At 53.2% G+C, this 21806-nt stretch overlaps 1 protein-coding gene and 1 long non-coding RNA gene across 2 annotated transcripts; one reads left to right on the top strand and one right to left on the bottom strand.

The window, feature by feature from the left end:
* Nucleotides 1-396: 396 nt before the first annotated feature.
* On the bottom strand, nt 397-15243 carry LOC120095980 (uncharacterized). Its single transcript, XR_010056530.1, has 5 exons — nt 15119-15243; nt 12391-14639; nt 2666-2699; nt 2034-2166; nt 397-877 (listed from the first exon to the last, which is right to left on the bottom strand). It is a non-coding gene; the product is annotated as an uncharacterized LOC120095980 (long non-coding RNA).
* Lhx5 (LIM homeobox 5) lies at nt 12647-21084 on the top strand. Its single transcript, NM_139036.2, has 5 exons — nt 12647-13156; nt 15149-15372; nt 15979-16256; nt 16921-17086; nt 20373-21084. The coding sequence occupies exons 1-5, from the start codon at nt 12984-12986 to the stop codon at nt 20738-20740; spliced, it is 1209 nt and encodes a 402-aa protein (NP_620605.1). The 5' UTR covers nt 12647-12983; the 3' UTR covers nt 20741-21084.
* The last annotated feature ends 722 nt before the right edge of the window (nt 21085-21806 follow it).

Here is a 21806-nt window from a genome sequence, read left to right as displayed (position 1 = left end):
TGGCACATGTTTGTAGTCCTCACAGTTTGGGGTCCTGAGTCAGGAGACTCCCAAACTTCAAAGCCAGCCTGGGCTACATAGTGGGTCAACATCTTAATAAAACAAGCAATGTCAAGCTAGAAGCAAATTGACACGTGGCTCATGTGTGGAAATTTATGCTGGTGTGTGGGTTCTCTTGTCAGACTCTGAGCACTTGGGGTATAGGGGACAGTGGCTGTTCATAGCAACATCTGCCACTTCTAGAACAGTCCTTTGCACACAGTAGGTGTTTTTGCTTTGCATGCATCTCATTAGCCTGCATAAGCCATGCCCCCACATCCAGCCCAGCCTACCTCAGGGTTGGGACCCTGCATCACCATGGTTTGTTTTGGACAACAGGCAAGAGATGGAGACACGTCCTTGTAGAACATTTTTATTTTGTTAAAAGAAGGCTGCTTTGTGGAGCAAAAGAGGCCACATTGAGCCAAAGGAAACCCCAGTTAGGTCATCCTCAGCTCTGGGTCCAAGTAAGCCTTCATGGTACATGCGCATAGCTCACGGGGAACATTCTAGAAAAAAGGCAGCCTTTCTCCTCTTTCCTCTTTTCCAGACTCAGCAGACTGAATTCATCTGTGCCTGTTCCACTCTTTCTGGAGAAGGAAGGCATCTCCTGAAAATACCCACAAACTCCGAGAGCTTGGAGACAGCTCAGTTAGGAACGTGCTTGGCGTATGGGCATGAAAATCTGAGTTGTTTGTAAAAACAAACAAACTAATTAATTAATTAGTTATTCAAGGCATCAGTGAACTTCCCGGCAGATACAGATATGCACAACTCCTGGTGACTGCTGACCAGACAGTCTGGTGGAATCAGGGAGCTGCAGCTTCAGTGAGAGATCCTGTCTCAAAACAAAATAAAGCACAATGTGACTCAGGAAGACACCCGGCACTGATGCCTGGCCCCCACACACATGCACACATACACCCACCCACGCATGCACGTGCATGTTCATACACACTGACACAGAACACACAAAGCAATCCATCTGGCGTGCATCGCACTTTCCAGTCCTCACGTGGCATCTCCCCAAGGCTCCCACACAACCCTGTGAGGCAGCCATAGTTTCTGTCCCATTGGATAAATGAGGGGACAGATTCCTCCCCACAGCCACTGCTCCTCCTCGTCCTCCACAAATAAAAGACACAGAGGGGCAAAGGAGACCGGTCATTAAACCTGAGCCTCCTGTTTACCTCCCTCTGCCTGCTGCCCTGGTACTCTGCCTCCCTTCTCCGTTCCTATTTAAGACTATGGCAGAACTGAAGTGTGTCACAGAGTCTAATGACCACTCCGTGAGGTAGATACTCTCTTGTCTCCATACCACAGGTGCAGAGCCCGAGATACAGAAAGGCTAAGGGGGCTCACCTGTGTCACAGGGCTGGTAAGAGAACACCAGAGTCTATAACCAGGGCACAGATCCTATGTCTGGACTTCTACATGATCCTACACCCAGCTAATGAAAACTGAGCGCAGAAGTGTTCCCCTAAAGGAGTGGTTCTCAACCTTCCTAATGCCGGAACTCTTTAATAATACAGCTCCTCACCTTGTGGTGACCCCACCTCCCAACCATAAAATTATTTTGCTGTTATGGTTATGAATCACAACGTAGATATCTGACACGCAGAATATCTGATATGCAAACCCCAGAGGGTCGCGACCCACAGGTTGAGAACCATAGCTTTGAAGTGTCTAGTGTCGATGTTTTCTTCAAGGGCAGTCTCACCCATCATCACGCTCCTACCTATAACCAAAAAAGATTTGAGAACCCCAACTCTAACAAAAAAAAAGTAAGCCACAGATGCATGAATCTCTGGTTTGATCCCATCTGGCGAGCAGCCTCTTGGGATCCTGAGGAATCTATTCTGTCATCACTTTCCCAACCTGGGATCCCACCCAGCCAGCTGTTTCACCACAGACCCAAGAAAATGGGCAATGTCTACAACCAGTCCCCGCTCAGATCTACCCATCCATACCCACTCGCTTTCTGAAGCTCTTACCCCTCTCTATGGGTTTGTCCATTACGTATCCAGTTATCAGGCACGTATTGAACAGCTGTACTGCAGGTACTGAATCACGCATAGGAAATCCAACAACGAACAAGACAAGCACACTCTCCCTGGCCTCGTGGAGCTGGTATTATAAGGAAGATACATAATATGCAGCTAAATATAACATACATTATAACCATACATATTGATAAAAGCAACAAAGAGAAAAAATAGGTAGAAAGTGGCTGGGGGTGGGCCAGCTCTAATAAACTGGCTGGGGGAGACTGGATGGATGGATTGATGATTGAGCTGAATGACAAAGGCAGGGACAACACTGCAAGGATTTGAGGGCAGAAGGGGCCAGCCAAGTGCGAAGGTCCTGAGGTGAGAAAACTAGTCTGTGTGAGACACAGCAGGGGAGCTGATGTGGCTGGTGCAGAGATGGGAAGGGGGGCACCTTAGGAGTGAGAGACAGGAGCCCTCACAAAAGGCCCCGCACAGCAGGGTGGGAAGTATGGATTTTATTCTAGACGCAGTGAGGAGTTGTTGGAGGGTCAGAGGCGGAATGACAAGCTTTAATGTATGGTTTTAAAATATAACCTCAGGGGGCTGGGGATTTAGCTCAGTGGTAGAGCACTTACCTAGGAAGTGCAAGGCCCTGGGTTCGGTCCCCAGCTCCGAAAAAAAGAACCAAAAAAAAAAAATATATATATATATATAACCTCAGACATTGTATAGAGGATAGAAGAGAGGGGAGGGGAGTTAGGAGAGTCCAGTTAGAAGGCTACCACCATAAAACAGGCTGGGTGGTGCTGGCTGGAACCAGCATGACCAAGGAAAGGGAAGGGGAGATAGTCTGGGGACACAGTGAGCCCAACTTGCTGATGCATTGGAGCCAAGGCAGGAGAGAAAGAAGAATTAAAGATGACTCCAAGCTGGAGCTCTAAGAGACTGTTCATTCCAACCTGTCAAACACCCACCCAAGCCTGGCAGGGAGGATGCGGCTGGCTTCTCACCACGTTTGTGTCTTGTTTTCAAAGTTAGTACTTAGCTACACCGACTTCGGAAGTCCAGGCCGCACCCCACAACAGTCCAGGAAGCCAAAGAGACCATGCTAATGAAGAAATAGCGTCATAAATACTCGGTGAAGTCCCCAAGACAATACGGGTCCTCCAGGCACATTCATGGGCAGGGTAATAAGCAGAGAACTTGGTTGTATAACGGCGGTATTCATCAGCATCTCTGGGACTTGGTTTCCTTGTGGGTAACATGGGGACAAGATCAACATCTATCTCTCTTCAGGCTATAGTAAAGACTAGGCTATCACACACACACACCATATACACATATTCACACTCACACACACTCATATACCATACACACACTCTTACACACAATATACACACATTCACACTCACACATACACACCCACATACACTATATGCCACACACACACTCTCACCCACTCACACACATTCTCTCTCTCTCTCTCTCTCTCTCTCTCTCTCTCTCTCTCAAACACACTATAACTATACCCTTGTTCTTTTTATTCTTAGCCAGCCAAGGGCAAAGGGCAACTGTCCCGATACCACAAGGTTGTGTATTCTTCGAGATTTAATGGTCTTAATGACAAATCCTATAGGGATTGAAATAAGAAGATAACTGCTAGGATCTAGAAGAATTGAAGTGCTATTTGTCCCAGGCCACAATGCAGTCTTAATTGCAAACTGTTCTACTTTGAGAGTTCTGATCCTTCTGAACCCTACTCCCTGTGAAGTGAACCCATGAACCTGATGGACACCCCGCAATAAGGAGTCTTGGAGGTATTGTGGAGACCAGATGAAGGGTAACATTAGGGTGCTCAGGAATGTGGTGTTTCTCTGAGACAAGGGAGGGCAAGTATTCAAATCCCTATGCATTGGCAGGACGGTTTGGTCCCCAGGATGGAATATGTTGAGGGAGGAGGTTCAATTTCCTATTCAGACGTGTTGCCACATAGAGAGGACTGGCTGCCTAGTCATGTGCTATGCCAGATACCTACATGGCACCTGGAGTGTCTAGAAAATGAAAGTACTGGTTAATCCTTTTGTGCCCAAATAGTCCCTAAGAATGGTCTCCTTAATAACTCTGAACAGGGAGGCTGCAGAGCACTGTTCTTCCAGAGGACCCTGGTTCAATTCCCAGCATCCACATGATGGCTCACGCCTGTCTGTAACCCCCTCTCCAGAGCTTTTAACACCCTCATGCAGACACACATGCAGACAAATCACCAATGAACATTAACAAAAATTTTAAATAATAAATTAAACAAAAACTCTGGAGGGTGTTTGGCAGCAGACCTTAGCACGTCTGTAAGGGTTAAGTTGGCTTCTCCCCCCGCCACCGCGCCCACATAAGCCCCACTTCTTCACAGGGTAGGAGTCTTGGTCTGCACCCCTCCACATGAAGTCTCCCTAGCTCCTGTGATGATAAAGTATCCCCCAAATTAACATTTTAAAACTAAACCCTGTGCCTCTTCCCCAGAATAAATGCAAGGGCAGATTCCTGGTATTCATTGTGTTTGGGTTTTATTGTTTTAAATACACACTTCCACTTCTTTGCTGGGAGTGGAGGGTGATGAACTGCTTGGAGCTATTGTGAGTGTAATTAAAAGAAACCTTTCTTGTGTCCTGTATTTGGAGTGGAAAGAAGAAATTGCTTTTAATCAGCTGATTTATTCTTCAAGATGAATGAATAGGAGATAGATGATAGATAGATAGATAGATAGATAGACAGACAGACAAATAGAAAGACCTCCATTAAAGACATCGATTCGAAGAAGAAGCCCTCCCAAAAGTGAAATGAACACAGGGGAAAACCCTGAGCAAAGATGGGATTAAAAGGCCGGAGGCTCTGAGAGGGCAGGGCAGTTACAGGAGTCCTTCTGCGCGGCTTCAGCACCGCGGACAGCTCCTGTCTTTGTCTGGTTTCTAACTCCCACGTCCATACAGAGCCTGGCTGCCACCACTGGCATACCCCTGCCTCCACTGACAGACCTGCAGGGGAGACAAAGAGAGGAAGAGAGGGAGAAAGGGAGGGGGAAAAGAGATGGGAGAGCGAGCTATATAGGCTTTTCAGTCTTCCCGTGTCTTCCGAATTTGATCCTGGTCTCATCCCACAGCATCTAGGGAACTGGTTTTAACTCAGTTTCCCGCTCAATCTCACGTCTAACTACAAGATAGATTAGAGAGAGAATTAGGGGTTCTGAGTGGCCGAGAAGAGTTCAGCTTGGGTTTTCAATTCTTTCTACAGCCTCCTATAGCCTGTCCCTTGTCAATGCCTTGACTTTCAAAAGGGGGGGAAAATAAAGAAAAATCAACATGAGACACACATACAGAAAAAAGGAAGAAAATTATAATTTCCAACTCCTGGCAGATACATGTTTACCAAGCTAGGATACGCAGACTAGCTGACTCTCAACCCAAGATGGGCAATGTCAAATCCAAGGTAGAGAAAACCAGAATGCAAAGAAACCAGAAAGAAGAGAAAGCCTCCCCCACCCCCGCACACACACGAATGCAAGAAACTCCACGAATAAAGAAAAATTCGATTGAAGAGTCTCACAATGAACGCCAATCGGTCTCCCTCGCAAGAACACGGCAGCGTTCTCTCTCCCTTTTCGTCGGGAAAGGGGTCTAGTTCCGAGTTCAACAAGGGCACCCACTGAGCCTGCTGAAAATATTTTCCCCCCAAGTCTTTTCGTATGACCCAGGATAAAATGGGATTTCTTCTCAAATCGGCTCAGCCACAAACCTAGCATTTTGCAGAGCGAGGGAGGGATAAGGTAGAAAATGCCAACTGCGGGGACGCTTGTTTCTGCAGCCTCAACACAAACGAGCACCGGCACCCCTCTAGCCCCCCCCCCCCCGGTCAACAAAGTTACTCACACCTGCCAAGCAGAAGTAGGGCAGTCAGCTACAGCTTTATTCTCCCAAATTCGTTCCCAGTGGAGTCTTAGGAAAGATAGGTAGGTCGGGGGAAACTTTCAAAATGAAGGTCTCAAAAAGCTATCTGAGAACAAGTTAGCGAGGGGATGGGGGTGGGGGATGGGGTGATATTCTCAGCCGATCCCTTAAAGCTCGGGGTATCTGTGTCGTGGGCATGAAGATTGCTGAGGACACACCGACCCAGAGACTCTGTATGGCCCCCGCCTAGTCTGAGTCGCTTTTAAAATAAAATACCTCACTCTCGACCCTCAAAAAAAAAAAATCCTTCATTTTCCCTCTTATTTTGAAACAGCCTTATGCCAACCCCCTACCCCCCATCCTGACCAAGAAACCTGGGAAAGGCCTCGGAGCCCCGCTGAGCAGCTCCCAGGAGTTTTGGAGCCAGCGCTGTTCCCCGCTGGGGTCCCCACCGAGCGGAGGGCGCTCAGCGGGGGTAAACACACCCGCCTTGGGAGGCCGGAGCCGGGGTCGCCTCCTCGCCCCCTCCCCCATCCCTAGGGGGTGGGCGCGGGTCCTCCTCCCCCTGCCCGCTGTGTGGCTCGGGGTTCAGCCGCGCTGCTGTGTAAACCGCCGCTTTCCGAGGCGGATCTCCCTTTTAACACCTTCTAAACAAAGGCTAATGAGGCCACCGCATTACTCTATCAACACACAATCATTAGCAACTGAGAAATACACACACGCGTGCGCGCGCCGCAAGCACAAACACACGCACGCACGCACTCACACTCAGAGCTGCCAAAGTCGGGCCAATTCTAAAGCAACCCAAATTAGGTTAACAAAAAGAAGGTGGAAAGTAGAGGGGTGGGAGGAGGGGTGGGAGAGAAGGGTGGGAGAGAGAGAGAGAGAGAGAGAGAGAGAGAGAGAGAGAGAGAGAGAGAGAGAGAGAAACAGAGAGAGAGACAGAGAGGAGAGAGAGAGAGAGAGAGAGAGAGAGAGAGAGAGAGAGGAGAGAGAGAGAGGAGAGAGAGAGAGAGGAGAGAGAGAGAGGAGAGAGAGAGAGAGAGAGAGGAGAGAGGAGAGAGAGAGAGACAGAGAGAGAGAGAGAGAGAGAGAGAGAGAGAGAGAGAGAGAGAGAACAAACTAGTACCAAAACCAAAACTCAAAAGCATTATTAGGTGTGCCAAGGACTCTTCTTTTGGAGGTGCAACACAGGCCAACTGCTCCTCCCTCCCCTTTAGACTTCAGAGAAGCCTCTCCCAGGGCCCAGTAGATGGATTCTACGTGCTATGGAACCAGAGAGGTCCCAGACTTGGGCTTGGGCCCCACCAAGCAACATCCAGCCTTGTTCCCCCGATAAGAGAAGACAAGATTCTTAGCTACGCTTAACTCTCAACCCTGGCGGGTACAAGGAAACCATCAACCTGGAGTCCAACGACGACCCTAAGTGTGGGGATTTCCCCTCTAAGCAAAATGTCAGTTTGGTTTACAAATGGGGGGTTGGGGTTGGGGGCTTCGCCTGATCTCTTCCAAGTCCCCTTCTTGCTGAGAGGGATCAAGCCAGGTTCCGGCTTCCGTGGAACCTGAACTCTGCCCTAGGAACGGGTGTCTTACAGCCCAAGGACGAGATGTAGATTGTTGGTGGTAGTGGGGTCCCAAGAGTCTAAGGGTGAGTCCTCTGGGGAAGGTAAGGGGGGGGAGTCCTTCCCTGCCCTGCGTGCTTGGTATCTCTGGGGCTTAGCGTTACCAAAACAGAGTCCAACTTCCTAGCTGCCTTCCTATCTGGTAACCTAGGGCTGTGGCCGTTCCTCCCGGTCCCGTCCCCGTTCCCCTCTTTGTTGACATCCCCCCATCTTGCTACCGAGCAGTCTGGACAGGAGGCTCAGATCTGTGAGGCTCAGATATTTGACCAGATGTTTTTCAGGCTTAGCGCTCCTCCGCTATGTCTCCGGAAACGGTCTTACTGGTCTATCTCCCAACCCTCGGAGGGCTCTCCCCAGAAAGGAGGAAGAACGGAAGAGGGGGCGGGGATGAAATCCCTCCGGGTTTGGAAATGTCCCAGGACGCCCCCCGCCCCGCCGCACAGTTTAAAAACCGGTTAATTCCGAAGTGTTCGCGGTACAGAAGGACCTAGAGCCCTGCAAAGATGCTCTGGAAACCCAGTAGTCCACAGTGTTGCGCTGGTAGGGCACATCAGACTTCCCAGTTCCGTCACCCGTGTCCCTCTTAGATCAGGACACTGTCCCTACTTGGACCTATTCTCCGGACTCCATTCAGGTCTATGGGTCCTGCGGGAGCCGAAGAATTCTCATCCACTCGCACCCCACCTCACTTTTCTGGGTCTGACCCTGTCTGTATCTTGACCCACACAGAACAGCACCAGAGTGCACCGGCTGGGCTTGGAAACCCAAGGTTGGTAGCTCCTATGGCAGAGACTGGAGACAGGGTCGTCCTGAAGTACCAGGCGGGCGCTTCGCTCCGGCCTGGCCTCCACGCCCGCTCCTACCCCGGGCCTATGCCTCTGGGCGGCGGGCCGTGCGCGACGGGATGCTGAGTGTCTGTGCGCGGGGCCGCCTATATTTACACCCAAAACAAAATAATTACACTCTTGTCGGAGGGGGAAAGCCAGTGATTAGGCGCAGGCTCTTTGCGGCAAAGCAGTTTCTCAGTGGTACACCAGTATAATTTTTCACGGCTGGCTGAAATCAAAGAGGGGAAGTAATGAATCCGGAGAGCAATTTAAATTTACAATTTGTAACGCCGCCGCCGCTGCCGCACAGACCCGGCCGAGAGCGCAGCTCCCAGGCGCTCGCTGCGTTTGTTTAATGTTAAAGCTTCGCTGGCTCTTGGTGGGGGAGTGGGGGGAGATGAGGATACGTGATGGGGGGGTAATGATCGAGGTCGGGAGAGGACCGGCTGCCGCGACACCTGAGATGCTTCCGGGAGAAAAAGGGCAGGAGCGGAGCGAACCTCCTGGATTACCCCTTCTCCCCCCACCCACCCCCACCCTGCCTCCAGCTTGCTCCTTCTCAAAAAAAAAAAAAAAAAAAAAAAATCAGGCCATTCTGATGGATCAGAGACTTAAGAAGACTTAGAAGGACTCAGGCAGTCGGAGATGGCCCCTTTCTCGTTGGCTTTAGAATCTCAGAGGCACGGGAAGAGTAGTAGAGGTGCGACGAGCAAAACGTCCTTCTCGGCCGGCGCAAGAGGCACCTCCTTTCCTCCACCGCTGTCCAGTGTCCCCAGCTGGAGACCGGGAGAAAGACACCTCCCCCCCACGCCCAAGCTCTCCGGGCCTCGAAACTCCCACTCCAGCCGGGAGGTGTGCGTCTCTTCGCCAGTAATTAATTACCGAACTCAAGGGGGAATATGCAAGCAACATTTTACTAACTCTACAGGGCTTAAGTGATTGGAAACAGATTATTATCTTGTTTGTCTTTTGTCTGTTTCATTTATCCCCGCACCGTCTGTCGAGCTGTAATGTTGATACTCTTTACTCTAGAAGGGAGATTTTTTTTATATAGTAAATTCCATCAACATCTTGTATAAGTGACATTGAGTCTTGGCGCATCACCCTGTTAAGACACAAGCGTTTATTAGTTACATATAGGAGGGAATTTCACTGCCGGGTGGCCATCTGTCTGGGCCGTTGGGGCGGGATAATATATAAAATAGCTGGTCTGCTATTTTTCCGAGAACTATGGTGATGTGGAGGAGGCTGCTGTGGCTGCCACGCTGGCACTGGGGCGGGGTTGGGGGGGTCTGTAAATGTTGCTGGATGGTATGAATCGGTGAGGCACCCAGGTGACTCTGAAGGGCCTTGACTAGCCAAGTCCTTTGAGCCCTTGTGGGCCTTCTATAAGCCCAACCAACCCTCATATGCTACAACCCTTGGCAGCTCAGCCCCAGGTGGCCCACCCACAGCCACAGCCAGGCTAGAGGACCCCCAGGGTAGTTACTCTCCCTGGCTTGGCATTCAGTTGCCGAAGTGTGACTGCACGTTGACATTCAGGGACATTCCAGAAGAAATGGGCTGATGGGTTTGTCCAAGAGTGGAGACTCGAGCAGGGCTGGGTGGACAGACCTCTGGCTGGGGACACAGGAGGAGCCTGGCACCTGAGAGTCCTTGTGGTGACTTGAGGGAGTGTGTGGCCATAAATGGGGTGAGGTGTGGGTGCCAAGGAGGAGGAGGAGGAGGAGGAGGAGCAGCAGCAGCAGCAGCAGCAGCAGCAGCAGCAGGAGGAGGAGGAGGAGGAGGAGGAGGAGGAGGAGGAGGAGGAGGAGGAGGAGGAGGAGGAGGAGGTTGGGTATAGATAGCATCAGGGTATGAGTTTTCTCCACATATCTGTCTCAGCAGCAACGAGTAATGGGACGAAGCCTTTGAAGTGTTTTCGTGGATGCCAGACTCTAAATTGGGCAAAAAGGCAGAAAGAGAAGGGGAGCACAGGAGAGAGGGAAATAGAGAAAGAGGGAGAAGTAGGATTGGGGCCAGAGGAACAGGAAAACAGGAGCCACTGAGCTAAAGAGAGAAGCACTCCAGGAGAATCAGGGAGATGGGGGAGAACCTCCAAGAGACAAAGGCGGGCAGTGGGCTCGCCTCAGCTGGCAGCCTACGTGGCTCCAGTCTTCTGTGGGCCCTTCTGAATCTCTTTTGCATCCAGTCGGCTCTCAAGGAGTCTTGCCCCAGGCAAACAGGCTGGGTACTGCCACCAAGCTTCCTTTGGAGGCTTCCAGAATTTCTCTCCACAAACCTAGGAGGCCTGTGCGATCCAGTCTGCTTGGTCCTGGTTACTATACTACAGTACACTGCAGCTGCCAGTCTCCCTGACAAAAGAGAAGCTATCCAAGTTGGGGGAACACTTTCCCAAAGGCTCAGCTGATGAGTCTCTTTCCCCCTAAACCATGAAGAGAATCCCTGTTACTGATACACAAACATTTCCTCCACTACATAAAAACTTACTGTCCAAACATGCAAACGCACTCGCGAGTACACACACACACACACACACACACACAAGCACACACACTCAAACACACACACAAGCACACACGCACACACATCTACAAAATTCTGTGCCCAGAATCACACAGCCCAGCACACATAGGGTCTCTAGTGGGAACATACATGTTTACACACACACACACACACACACACACTCAGACATTAAAATACACCTTCATGTCAAGGTAAGCACATACATGTGAGGCGTTTACACGCTTGTTCTGCACTCTTTCACAAACAAGCATTTCCTCTCACACTCAGACGGCCCACGTAAGTAGACACATAGACAGATCGACAAAAAAAAATTAATGCACATTTTTAACACACAACCCTAGCAGGACCACGGGAAATTATAAATAGGAAATTTTACACGCCAAAAGAAAAAGGAAAAGGAAAACAAAAAACAAAAAAATCCCTCCACGTCCCAGGGTTGGATCGCGAACACACTATAAATAAAATGAAATGATAGTTTTCAAGCCGTGGATATTTACTAACAAACTCAGTAAAAACGCCCAAACAAACATTCATAGCCAAGCCTTGGCACAACTCTATGGCCCCAGCCCCACACCATCAGCGCTCTTCCCAGCAGTAAGCAAATAACCAGAAACACTCTCACGGAGCAAGTGGTGGTGGCCTGGCTGGCCTTGCAGAAACAAGGCCTGAACCCTTTTCTTCCCTCCAGGCCCACGGACCCCTCCGCACATGCTGGCACCCACACACCCGCAAAGCTGCCTTTGGCTCTAGGAGGGGGCCAGAACTTAGAGCATCTCCGGGTCCTGGAGTGCTATGGCGCCCGGCCTTGGCCAGCTTCCCTCGCTTTGCAGAGTGACCCACTCACCACGGTTCCTGCCAGCCTGACCTGGAATACGGACCATGTGGCAGGGACAGACGTAGTGAGCCGCCTCTTTTCTACCTGCCAGGAACACCCCTCCGAGGTAGACCACCCCTTTCTCCACACCTCCCCCAGTACTGGGGGAGCTGGTCAATTAGAAATGACGTTCGGGATTCCCAGAACAGGCCAAGTGACATCCCTGAGTCAACCTGGCTGGGGATGGAGAGCGGAGACACATAACTACCCTAGCTTCCCGCCTTCAGTCTCTTGGTGAGAAAAGCCCTGCTGGGCCCTAGCCCCGTGAGTGACAAAAGAAACCACAGCGGGAAAAAATGCGGGGTCTCCCAGCACCTATGCTCAGAGCCCGAGCGAGCCGCGGTCTAAAGCAAGAGGTAGCTGGGCGGGTTCGGAAGCAAGGGGACCACGGCGCACTCCCCGCCTAGGCAACTTCTACAGGTTGCGAGGGTAGCAAACCTGGTGGGAGGTCCCTCCCTGACTAGGCCTTGGAACCCTGCCCCCAAAAATATTTGTGGAGAGAGAGAAAAAGAGCCCTGGTTTTCAGATCGCGCCCCCACCCCTCCAGGCCCAAACTAGAAGGTAAATACTTACTTAGCTTGGGAACCAGGTACTAGCAAATACTCGGCAATACTGATGTCTTGTTTTTTTTGCTCTGTCCTGACCGCAACGCTGTAGCCAATTTAGATATGCTATAAATTTAAGAGGTTGCTATGGCCACGGCGCGCCCATTGGCCGCCCGGCCCCCTACGTGCCGCACCACGTCACCAAATCTGAATAAGGATGCGCGAATTAGGCGGCGGCCAGACAAAGATGAGGATCGGGACCGCTTGAAAGTGGGGGAAAGTGCCGGCGCCTCCGCCAACCGGGAAAGCCGCTCGCCAGTGCCGAAGCCAGCAGCCGCCGAGGACACCTGCTCGAAGCTGGAGCGAGCGCCCAGACGCGACCCGTGACATGAGGCTGTGACCGCCGCCGCCCTCCACGCCACTCTGGGCAGTGCAGTGCCAGGCCGGAGAGCGTCGGAGGACTTGACCCCGAGAAGTCTTGGTTGATCTGTATCGGACTCGACCCTACCGAAGACCACAGACCAGGGGGGCTGAGAGCCACAGCAGCGGGGACCGAGAGGCCCTAAGGGCCCAGGGGCCCCAAGGAGGACGAGGCGGCCCGAGCCGCCGGGGCGCGCGGCTATGATGGTGCACTGTGCCGGCTGTGAGCGGCCCATCCTCGACCGCTTTCTGCTGAACGTGCTGGACCGCGCGTGGCATATCAAATGTGTTCAATGCTGCGAGTGCAAAACCAACCTCTCGGAGAAGTGTTTCTCCCGGGAGGGCAAGCTGTACTGTAAAAACGACTTCTTCAGGTAAGAGGCCCCGCCGCGCCCTGCTGCCTACCACTGGCTGGCCTGAGCTCCGCCCTGGCTCCTTGGGAATTAAGGGACCAAGAGACCCACTCCAGCTTGGGAGGTGGGTGGGCAGATAGGCCTCTGCCCTCCTCAAGCCCTGTCCTCTTGTCTGTGGGATGCTGAGGCTGATAGGAGGAAAGAGGACGCTGTTTGGCCCCCTCACCTTGGGTCTGCCGGGCAGCAGCAGAGACCGGCCAGATGGCAAAGGCCAGAAGCTGAGCAACTTGCTCTGGGCCCCTTCCCCACACCTGAGTCCCCAGGACAGAAGCTTCAAGACTCTCCTTTCCAGATCCCAAAGGCGTGCCAGGAGTTCAGAGCAGCTGAGAGCTTCTTGTTCCAAACAGAGATCCTAAGCCCAGAGGGTAATCTGAGGACAAACAGAAACTTCCCACTCCCAAAGTACCCTAGCTAAGAAGGGATCTTCTGGAGATGGAGGACGAGAACCTTCCCTTTGCCACCCCCACCCTCGCCCCTGATTAATTTTCTCCCTAGTTGGAAAGGCACTGAAGAAGTGGAAGCTGAGAATCAGCAGATCTGTTTTGAGATCTGCTCTGTTCTCCCTTCCCAAGTCCATATTGGCTCCTCAGGCAGGCCAGGCAGGACCCAGTGTCTCTGTGGGCCTCAGTTTCCCAAAATGGGAAATGCTAAGGGGTAGCCTAGAAACGCGTGGGGTTTTGGGGTAGCTGCGCTTTCTTCTTACTTCCACCCGGCACCCAGACTGGCTTTGTGAGTCTGAATTCCAGGCACTGAGGGGGCGTGATTAGCTCGGCAGAGGAGAAAGGCAGCCGCCTGCCCCAGTGGCCGGGCACTTGGGAATTTGAATAGGAGAAAATGTCAGCCTCGCCTTTACACGTGTAAACTCCCCGGCCCCAGAGGCCCTGGCGCCCCTAATGTGGCATGCTTGCAAAGTACCTAATGATTTTTGATAAGGTGTATATAGCCAATTATGCTGCCGGATAAGGCCAAAAGTGACTTATGGTTTCTAATGCTCTCACTACATCAATGTCACCCAAATTCACTCTGTTTAGAGACATGGGTGTGAGTGGCCGAAGGGGTCCCCCAGGGCTCTGAGCCCTTTTCTTCCTTGCCACATAACCTGTACCCCTTCCTTTAGGTTCTGCACCACCCATTGTGTGCTCATGGGGGGGGGGTACTTTCTTCCAGAGCCGAAGGAAGAAAGAGGATTTGTTCAGAGGCAAGGGAAAGAGGGCTTTAGAATGATCCCAGGGCTTGGCTGGGCAGGACCTAAGATCAGCTTTGCTTCTGTTCCCGTTCTGCTGCCTGCCAGAGCCAGAGATGGGGGAGGAGGGTGTGTGTGTGTGTGTGTGTGTGTGTGTGTGTGTGTAGAAACTGACTTCCTGTTTCCAGAATGTACTCTTCTGAGAGTCTTCTGTCCCCAGCTCCTGATAGCTAGGGGATCTAGCAGTTCTCTCAGGTAACCCTAGAAAACAAGAGGAAGGTTCTGGCCTTTCTACTCAGACTCTCCACATTGCTGCTAAAGACAGGCAGGCAGGCAGGCAGGCAGGAAAGTAGACAGACATAGTGGTCCCATCTGAGACACACACACCCCAATCCAGGAGGCAAAGCTAAAAATACTGAAAACCTATTCCACGGGGGCTTAAAACCCTTTGTAGGCTCCTGAAACAACTAAAGCAGACTTGGTAGGAACCTGAGGGAAAGGAGGGCATCTTAGGACCCCCTAAACCCTGTCTGCACTCAGGGTTGAACTCTCAGCCATCACAACCCTATATAGCCCAAATCAACACACTAAACGCAGGGCCACCTCACCCCAAACCAGCCCTGACCCGAGAGATGAGAACTGAGCTTCTATTGGACCAATACAGAAATACGGGTGCCTGGGAAGCCAGATGGGGTTGGAAGAGGTCAGCACTGAAGAGGACCTGGACACCATGTCCCCACCTCACACTGACAGGAGCCTTGTATCCACAGGCGCTTTGGCACAAAGTGCGCCGGCTGTGCGCAAGGTATCTCTCCCAGCGACCTGGTGCGCAAGGCCCGGAGCAAAGTCTTCCACCTCAACTGCTTCACCTGCATGGTGTGCAACAAGCAGCTGTCCACCGGAGAAGAACTCTACGTGATCGACGAGAACAAGTTTGTGTGCAAGGACGACTACTTAAGCTCCTCTAGTCTCAAAGAGGGAAGCCTCAACTCAGGTATGCAGGCCTCTGCTTCTTCCCCTTGCTTCCCTCGATCGATCCGGTTCCAACTGCCACTCTCAACCGCTACCCCGCGCCTGCCCTGGACTGGGGCTAATCTGGTATAATTTAGGCCCGGGATTCATTTGCTAGGGGGCTTCAGGGATGGGGAGACAGGAGCTGGTTCTACAGGGGAAACCCGAGCCAGGCTCATCTTCTGGAGCCCCCCACCAACCCAACTTAGAACGGCCCGTCAGTGTCATTTAATGTCCCGGCAAATTCTAGAAGGACCGGTGGGCTCATAGCTATTTAGTGGAAAGAGAAACGGGGCCGTGGGCGGTGAGAGGGGACAGTGTGTACCCTTCTTTGCTTACACTCCTGAAGAAAGGGTCCTTCAGAGGGTGTGCCCCGTTTCCAGGGAGCTGCGGACTTGAGAAGGTCCTTTCAAACCAAACCCGGGCTGAAGAGAGAGGGCGGGCGCTGAGTCCTGGGGAGGGGTGCTCCCTGATTTGGGAGGGAACTCAGCGACCAAGGCAGAAAGCCTGGTCCTCAGGGACCGGTTTCTGAATTGGAGACAGATCGCGCTGACCCTGCTGTCCTGTCCCCAATCCATCCACCCCGCAGTGTCATCCTGTACGGACCGCAGTTTGTCTCCGGACCTCCAAGATCCGTTACAGGACGACCCCAAAGAGACCGACAACTCGACCTCATCGGACAAGGAGACCGCTAACAACGAGAATGAGGAACAGAACTCCGGCACCAAACGGCGCGGCCCGCGCACTACCATCAAGGCCAAGCAGCTGGAGACGCTCAAGGCAGCCTTCGCAGCCACGCCCAAGCCCACGCGCCACATCCGCGAACAGCTGGCACAAGAGACCGGCCTCAACATGAGGGTCATTCAGGTACGACCGACGGGCCAGCCCTCCAGACCAGCAGGCGTACCTCCCGTTGGGCAGCGTAGCCTGTAAACGTCTCGGCTTGCGTAGAGACAGTCGCGCACCCGAGGTTGGGGGCCATCTGGGCACCCTTTGGAGGCGGGGAATTTTTAGCCAAAAGATTTGATCCAGTCCCCCTGTCCTAACGACGTGAATTTTGAACAAGGTCGCCAGACATCTCTGAATTCCGTTCACCTCCTCGCCCCACCCTAACTAGCTAATGGCTTAAGCCTCTCTGGCCTTCGGGACCCTTCCTCTTCAAGCATAGAAAAGGGAGAAGTCCTCATGCCTAAGCGCTGGCAAAGCGACAATCGGCTGGAGCTTGGCTCCTCAGCGGAGGGCGAGGTTCTGGCAGGGCAGGAGGCCTTTATAAAGCCGTCTGGCCTCGGGCAAACCGAGGACCAGGAAGCCGGGGTCTTTATGAGTCACCCCACGGGTCCACGAAATCCTTCACCCTTGGCTGGTTCGCGAAGCCCCTCTCCGCCCCTCCTGAGCTAATCCGGCCCAGCCCTCGCTTGGGGGGGAGTTGTAGTGTGCCCGAGGCGCTAGGACCCAGCAGGGCTAGCCCCAGCAGGAGAAGAGGGAGGTCAGGAATGGCAGTGAAGTCTCACTGTCCCTTCCTTCGCCCCAGGTGTGGTTTCAGAACCGAAGGTCCAAAGAACGCCGCATGAAACAGCTGAGCGCTCTGGGCGCCCGGAGACACGCCTTCTTCCGGAGTCCGCGGCGCATGCGTCCCCTGGGCGGCCGCTTGGACGAGTCTGAGATGTTGGGGTCTACCCCATATACTTATTATGGAGGTAAGGGGCACCTAGGAACGCTTTGCTACTTGCCCGGGCGCACAACTCTTCTGGGCTTCCTGGAGTTTGGGGCCACGGTAGGGCAGCCCTTATTTTTCCCCACCCACGCAGGATATACACAAAGCCATTCCTCGACAGACTAATTAGCACAGGCTACTAACCCACAGGTACGCACACCCACACAGGACCCACCCATGGGGTCTCTCTCTCTCTCTCTCTCTCTCTCTCTCTCTCTCTCTCTCTCCCCCCCCCCCCGCAATGAGACCGGAGTCAGCTTGAGGTAGGATTACAGACAAGTACACAAGGTACCTTCCACTCCCTTCAGGAGAGGCACATTTCTCAGGTCCTATGGGAGGGGGGGGCACGGCTGGCAAACGCCAAGCACCGCCTCATTGCCTAACTTGCACTATTCCTAGCCTGTAGCATTGGTGAGCCTGAAGAAGACTGGAACCCCACCGGCTTGACACGGGGGAGAGGGGAGCCTGCCTGCTCGCAGCTTGCTTCAAAGGCAGCAATTCTGCTCTGTGACAGACGCCCTGGGTTCCAAATGGATTGGTCTAGATTGGGGGAACGAAGGGGGGGCGCTGATGCTCCGAACTCATCTTTAAGTCTGGGGAGAGTGACAGGCTGGTTTGCACTGAGGAAGTTGTTAATAGACTAAACCCTGCTTCCTCAGCCCCTGTCTCCTCTTGTTCCTTGGGACTTGTGTCTCATCCCAGCACCCCATCTTCCTCTCAGCTCCTTGGTGTGACCAGCTCTCTGAGGAAGGAGGGGGACTGCCCGGCTACCCTTCCCTGCCTCAGTCCCCGGCTACTCTGCGGCCTCTGTGGGGAGTTGCATTTCTTTGGACCCCCAAGCCTTCCACTCTGTGGAGACTTTGGGAGTGTCTAGCCAACGCCACTGAGCCGCTGGCCTGCTAGGGGGCTCCAAACCCAGTGTCGGAGGCAAAAAGCAATTCCCTTTAAAAGGTGGATTCAGTAACAATGCTGGGGTGGAGAGGCGGTGAAGCCAGGCAAAGCCGGGTAGCGAAAGTAATAGGACCCCAGGCCGGACCTCCATATGCTGAAGTCTGGAAAGTTAATCTGTAGACCAGGCCGAGGTTCCTGAAAATTGCTGGCAAAACGTGGAACGGTGATTTTAATGTGGTAGTGGGGGCCCAGATTGGGGAGCCGGAACTGTGAGGTGATGGGCGTGCCCTAGGGTGTGTAATCTTTCCACCTAGTTTCGCCTCTGCACAAAAAATCTCAACCCGAAGCCCCGGAGATAGTGGGGGCGGTACCAGCCTGGAAACCCCCGCCCCAACCTCAGTAGTTAATCAAGGTTTCAGGGAGACTAGCCAACCCTGCACTGATCCTGCCGACCCCACCTTCTCGGCAGACCTGCGGGATAGGTTGGGGGACAGAACACCAGAACCCCCTTTTGCTCCGAAAATGGGATGGGGGCACGGGACCCCAACCCCCAGCCCGGCAGCCCCGCCTAATCCGCACTGGGAGATCCTGGTGGTGGCGGCGGCCGTCGGCGGGCGAGAAAGGGGCCGGGTGGCGGGGCCCGCGGCTCCCCGTGGGAGCTCGGACAAAGCCCCAGCTGCGGCTTTTGTGCCCTTTTCAGACAGCGTTTGTTCCAATTACCTCCGGCCCGGCCGCCATATGGGCGGAGGCGGCGCGCACGGCTCTAGGGCCGCGGCCTTCCCTGCTTAGCGCGCTTCCTTTCCGTTCTTTTGAGGGCCTCCAAATTCGTCTCTCTCAACCTTCCTCACTTTCGGGCAGAATGGAATTTGAGGTTTTTCAAAAAGTAACTGGCCACCGTTTTTGCTGTTACCTAAACTACCTCCAGAAAAGTCTCCAGACAACCCTCCTCCCAATCCCGATTTGGATGCCTCAAGATTGCTTTCCGTAAAGAAAAAAGGGAGGGGGACGGGTTGACGGTGACATCCAGAACCGGCCTGTGAACTCGGACCCCGGAACTGAGCAAAGGGTGTGGGTTTTCAGACAAGACCCTGGCCTTGGGGTCGCCGGTTTTCCCCCTGCTCTACAAAGCGGGTTGTCCCTTCAACAGGCTGTTAGGCGCTCCTTTTGGTGGGGTCCTGCACCCCAATCTTGGAGGGGCCGATCTGGAGGTTCAGGAAGCTGTGATCGAGAGGGAGGCCAGAGGGTGCTCACAGAAGCAATTTCTTGTGATGGTTTGAGCACCCGACCTGTGAGTCCTGCATCCCTGAGTTTGTGGTATGAATGTGCGTTTATTTGGGTCAACTCTTCCAAATGTCTCTGTTCCCAGATGCTTCATAATAACCTGGGCGTTCTAGCAGGACTCAGGAGGCTTTACCCCCACAGAAACCCCGCAACTGGTCCTGACCTCGGGCCCCCTCGATGTCACTGAGCTTGGCTTTCTCAGTTCTAGGCAAGACTAGGAGAGGAGCCGGAGAAGACACCGAGGCTGTTCCTGGCTCTGCGCTCTTTGCGCGCCCCGGGCCCAGGCCTCCTGCCCGCCTCTTCATGAGCTCTGGCGGCTGCCGGGCCCTGCTTCTCCTGCTGGGGCCGCAACTCGGGTCTGAACCTCTTTAGTGTTTTGCGCTGCGCCAGCCGCTTGTTCCCTGCGCTCCTTTCCGAGCCTTGCAGCCACCCAGCCTAAAACCTTCCTAGTCCTCCCAGTCTACTGTCTCAATCTCTGGGCTCATCTGTCTTCTTATCCACACAGTCTTTCTTTCACCTTGCACCCTTACCGCGGCTTGTTTGTTCGTTTGTCTCCCTCTTCTTCCACTTTCGCCTTCGCCTCTGCGTGGACTTAGCTGTTCGGAGTACGGTGGTGACACGTCTGGGGCTAGTCTCTACTACCTCCCCGCCAACCCCGTGTCTCTGCGGATCTGTCTCTGACTCATCTCTCCATCTCTCTCTCAGACTTCCTTTAACTTTGCGCCTCTCCTTTCTGCGTCTTTGGGAGCCAGCGATTCCTCAGTCTCCCTCCCTCGCTGCCTGTGCCCCTCAGTGCTCAGACTCCTGGTGGCTTCTGTGTCTCTCCCAGTACCGCGGCCTTTCCGTATTTCTCTGTTACTTCCCAGCCTTACCCATGGCCCTTCCATCTTCAAGATGCCAGGCTTCTTCTCAGAGCCACATTATGTTTCGGTCTAACCTAGGGTCAGTCGTATGTTCTCCCGCACATCTGTACCAACAGCCCTATCTGGACGCCCTGGCCTTCGAGTTCTCGAGTCCCCTTCGCGTTGTCCCCTAGGTCCCTGTCGGCCCTGGCAGTCTGTCCTCACGCCATCTCTTCTCCCTTGTCCCTCCGGCAGACTACCAAAGCGACTACTACGCTCCGGGAGGCAACTACGATTTCTTCGCGCACGGCCCGCCGTCGCAGGCACAGTCTCCGGCCGACTCAAGCTTCTTGGCAGCATCGGGACCTGGCTCGACGCCGCTTGGCGCGCTGGAACCACCGCTGGCTGGGCCTCACGGCGCGGACAACCCTAGGTTCACCGACATGATCTCGCACCCGGACACGCCCAGTCCGGAGCCAGGCTTGCCCGGAGCGCTGCACCCCATGCCGGGAGAGGTGTTCAGCGGCGGGCCCAGCCCGCCCTTCCCCATGAGCGGCACCAGCGGCTACAGCGGACCCCTGTCGCACCCCAATCCTGAGCTCAACGAAGCGGCCGTATGGTAAGGCCGAGGGGCCGAGTTGACCCCTGCCACCAAGCCCCGGACGCCGCCTGGGTAAGCCACAAGAGTCTTCTCTTGAGTTTGCACCCACCAGGCAACTCGCATCACCACCCCTCAGAGCTTCGGCACGCGCCTGCACAGTTTCTCGGGACCAAAGTCAATATTCTGGAGGGTCGAGATTCCAAGCACACCCTAGAAGCCCTCCGGACCCCCACCCAACCATCACCTCTTTGAATTAAGAGGGGGAGGGGATGAGACAAGGAACGGAGATCGTGGTACTACCCCTCCCTGCGAGCCGAGGCATTGTGGAATCCTATTTCTCGCTTTCTCTTTTTAAAAAGGAAGGAAGGAAGGAAGAAAAGAAAGAAAGAGAGGTTGAAAGGGGAGGAGAGAGAGAGAGAAAGAGAGAGAGGAGGAAAGCCTCAGCCAGAGAAGAAAAATGAGGAGGACCGCTGGTGAACGGTGGCTTTGCTGGAAGACAAATCCACCTGCGAGTTGGCGCCCCCTGGTGGCTCAAGGCCAGCTTGTCTAGAAAGCTGCGCGGTCAGGGACAGGCCTTCAGATCCCAACTCCCAGCTCCTTCATACTTTTGAGTCTGAGGGCCCTGGCAGGATTCGAACCCTCCCACTCTGCTCTGACCCTGAGCCGGGCGCTAAGTCACTGGGCATCTGCCCACGGATCACTCTCCCTGCCCGGGGCCTGGAGGCTGAGCCATCAGGACGAACAGTATTATACTTTTTTGGAAGTCGGACGCTTCTAGTTTCCTTATTTTGTATAAAGAAGAAACAAATAAAGTATGTTTTTGTGTCTACTGTTTATTTATTGTACTCTAGTTATCCGGGGCTGGACATTTTTATATTTGTAAGAGGAGGGTGGGGCAGAGTTGGGGAGGGGAGCCAGAAGGAGGTTTACCAAAAAAACAAACAAACAAACAAAACACATAAAAAATACAAAAACAAGCAAACGAAAATTTAAAAAAATCAACTTTTTTTTATAAAAGAAAGATTAATAAAAAAAATCTTTTCTCCCTCAGTTCTGTGTGGTCTTTTTTTTTTTTCCATTCAGTATCT

Source organism: Rattus norvegicus, chromosome 12 (genome assembly GCF_036323735.1).
Source record: "Rattus norvegicus strain BN/NHsdMcwi chromosome 12, GRCr8, whole genome shotgun sequence".
NCBI lineage: Eukaryota > Metazoa > Chordata > Mammalia > Rodentia > Muridae > Rattus > Rattus norvegicus.
The sequence above is the reverse complement of the archived record's forward strand: the minus strand, read 5'-3'. Positions and strand labels throughout refer to the sequence as shown.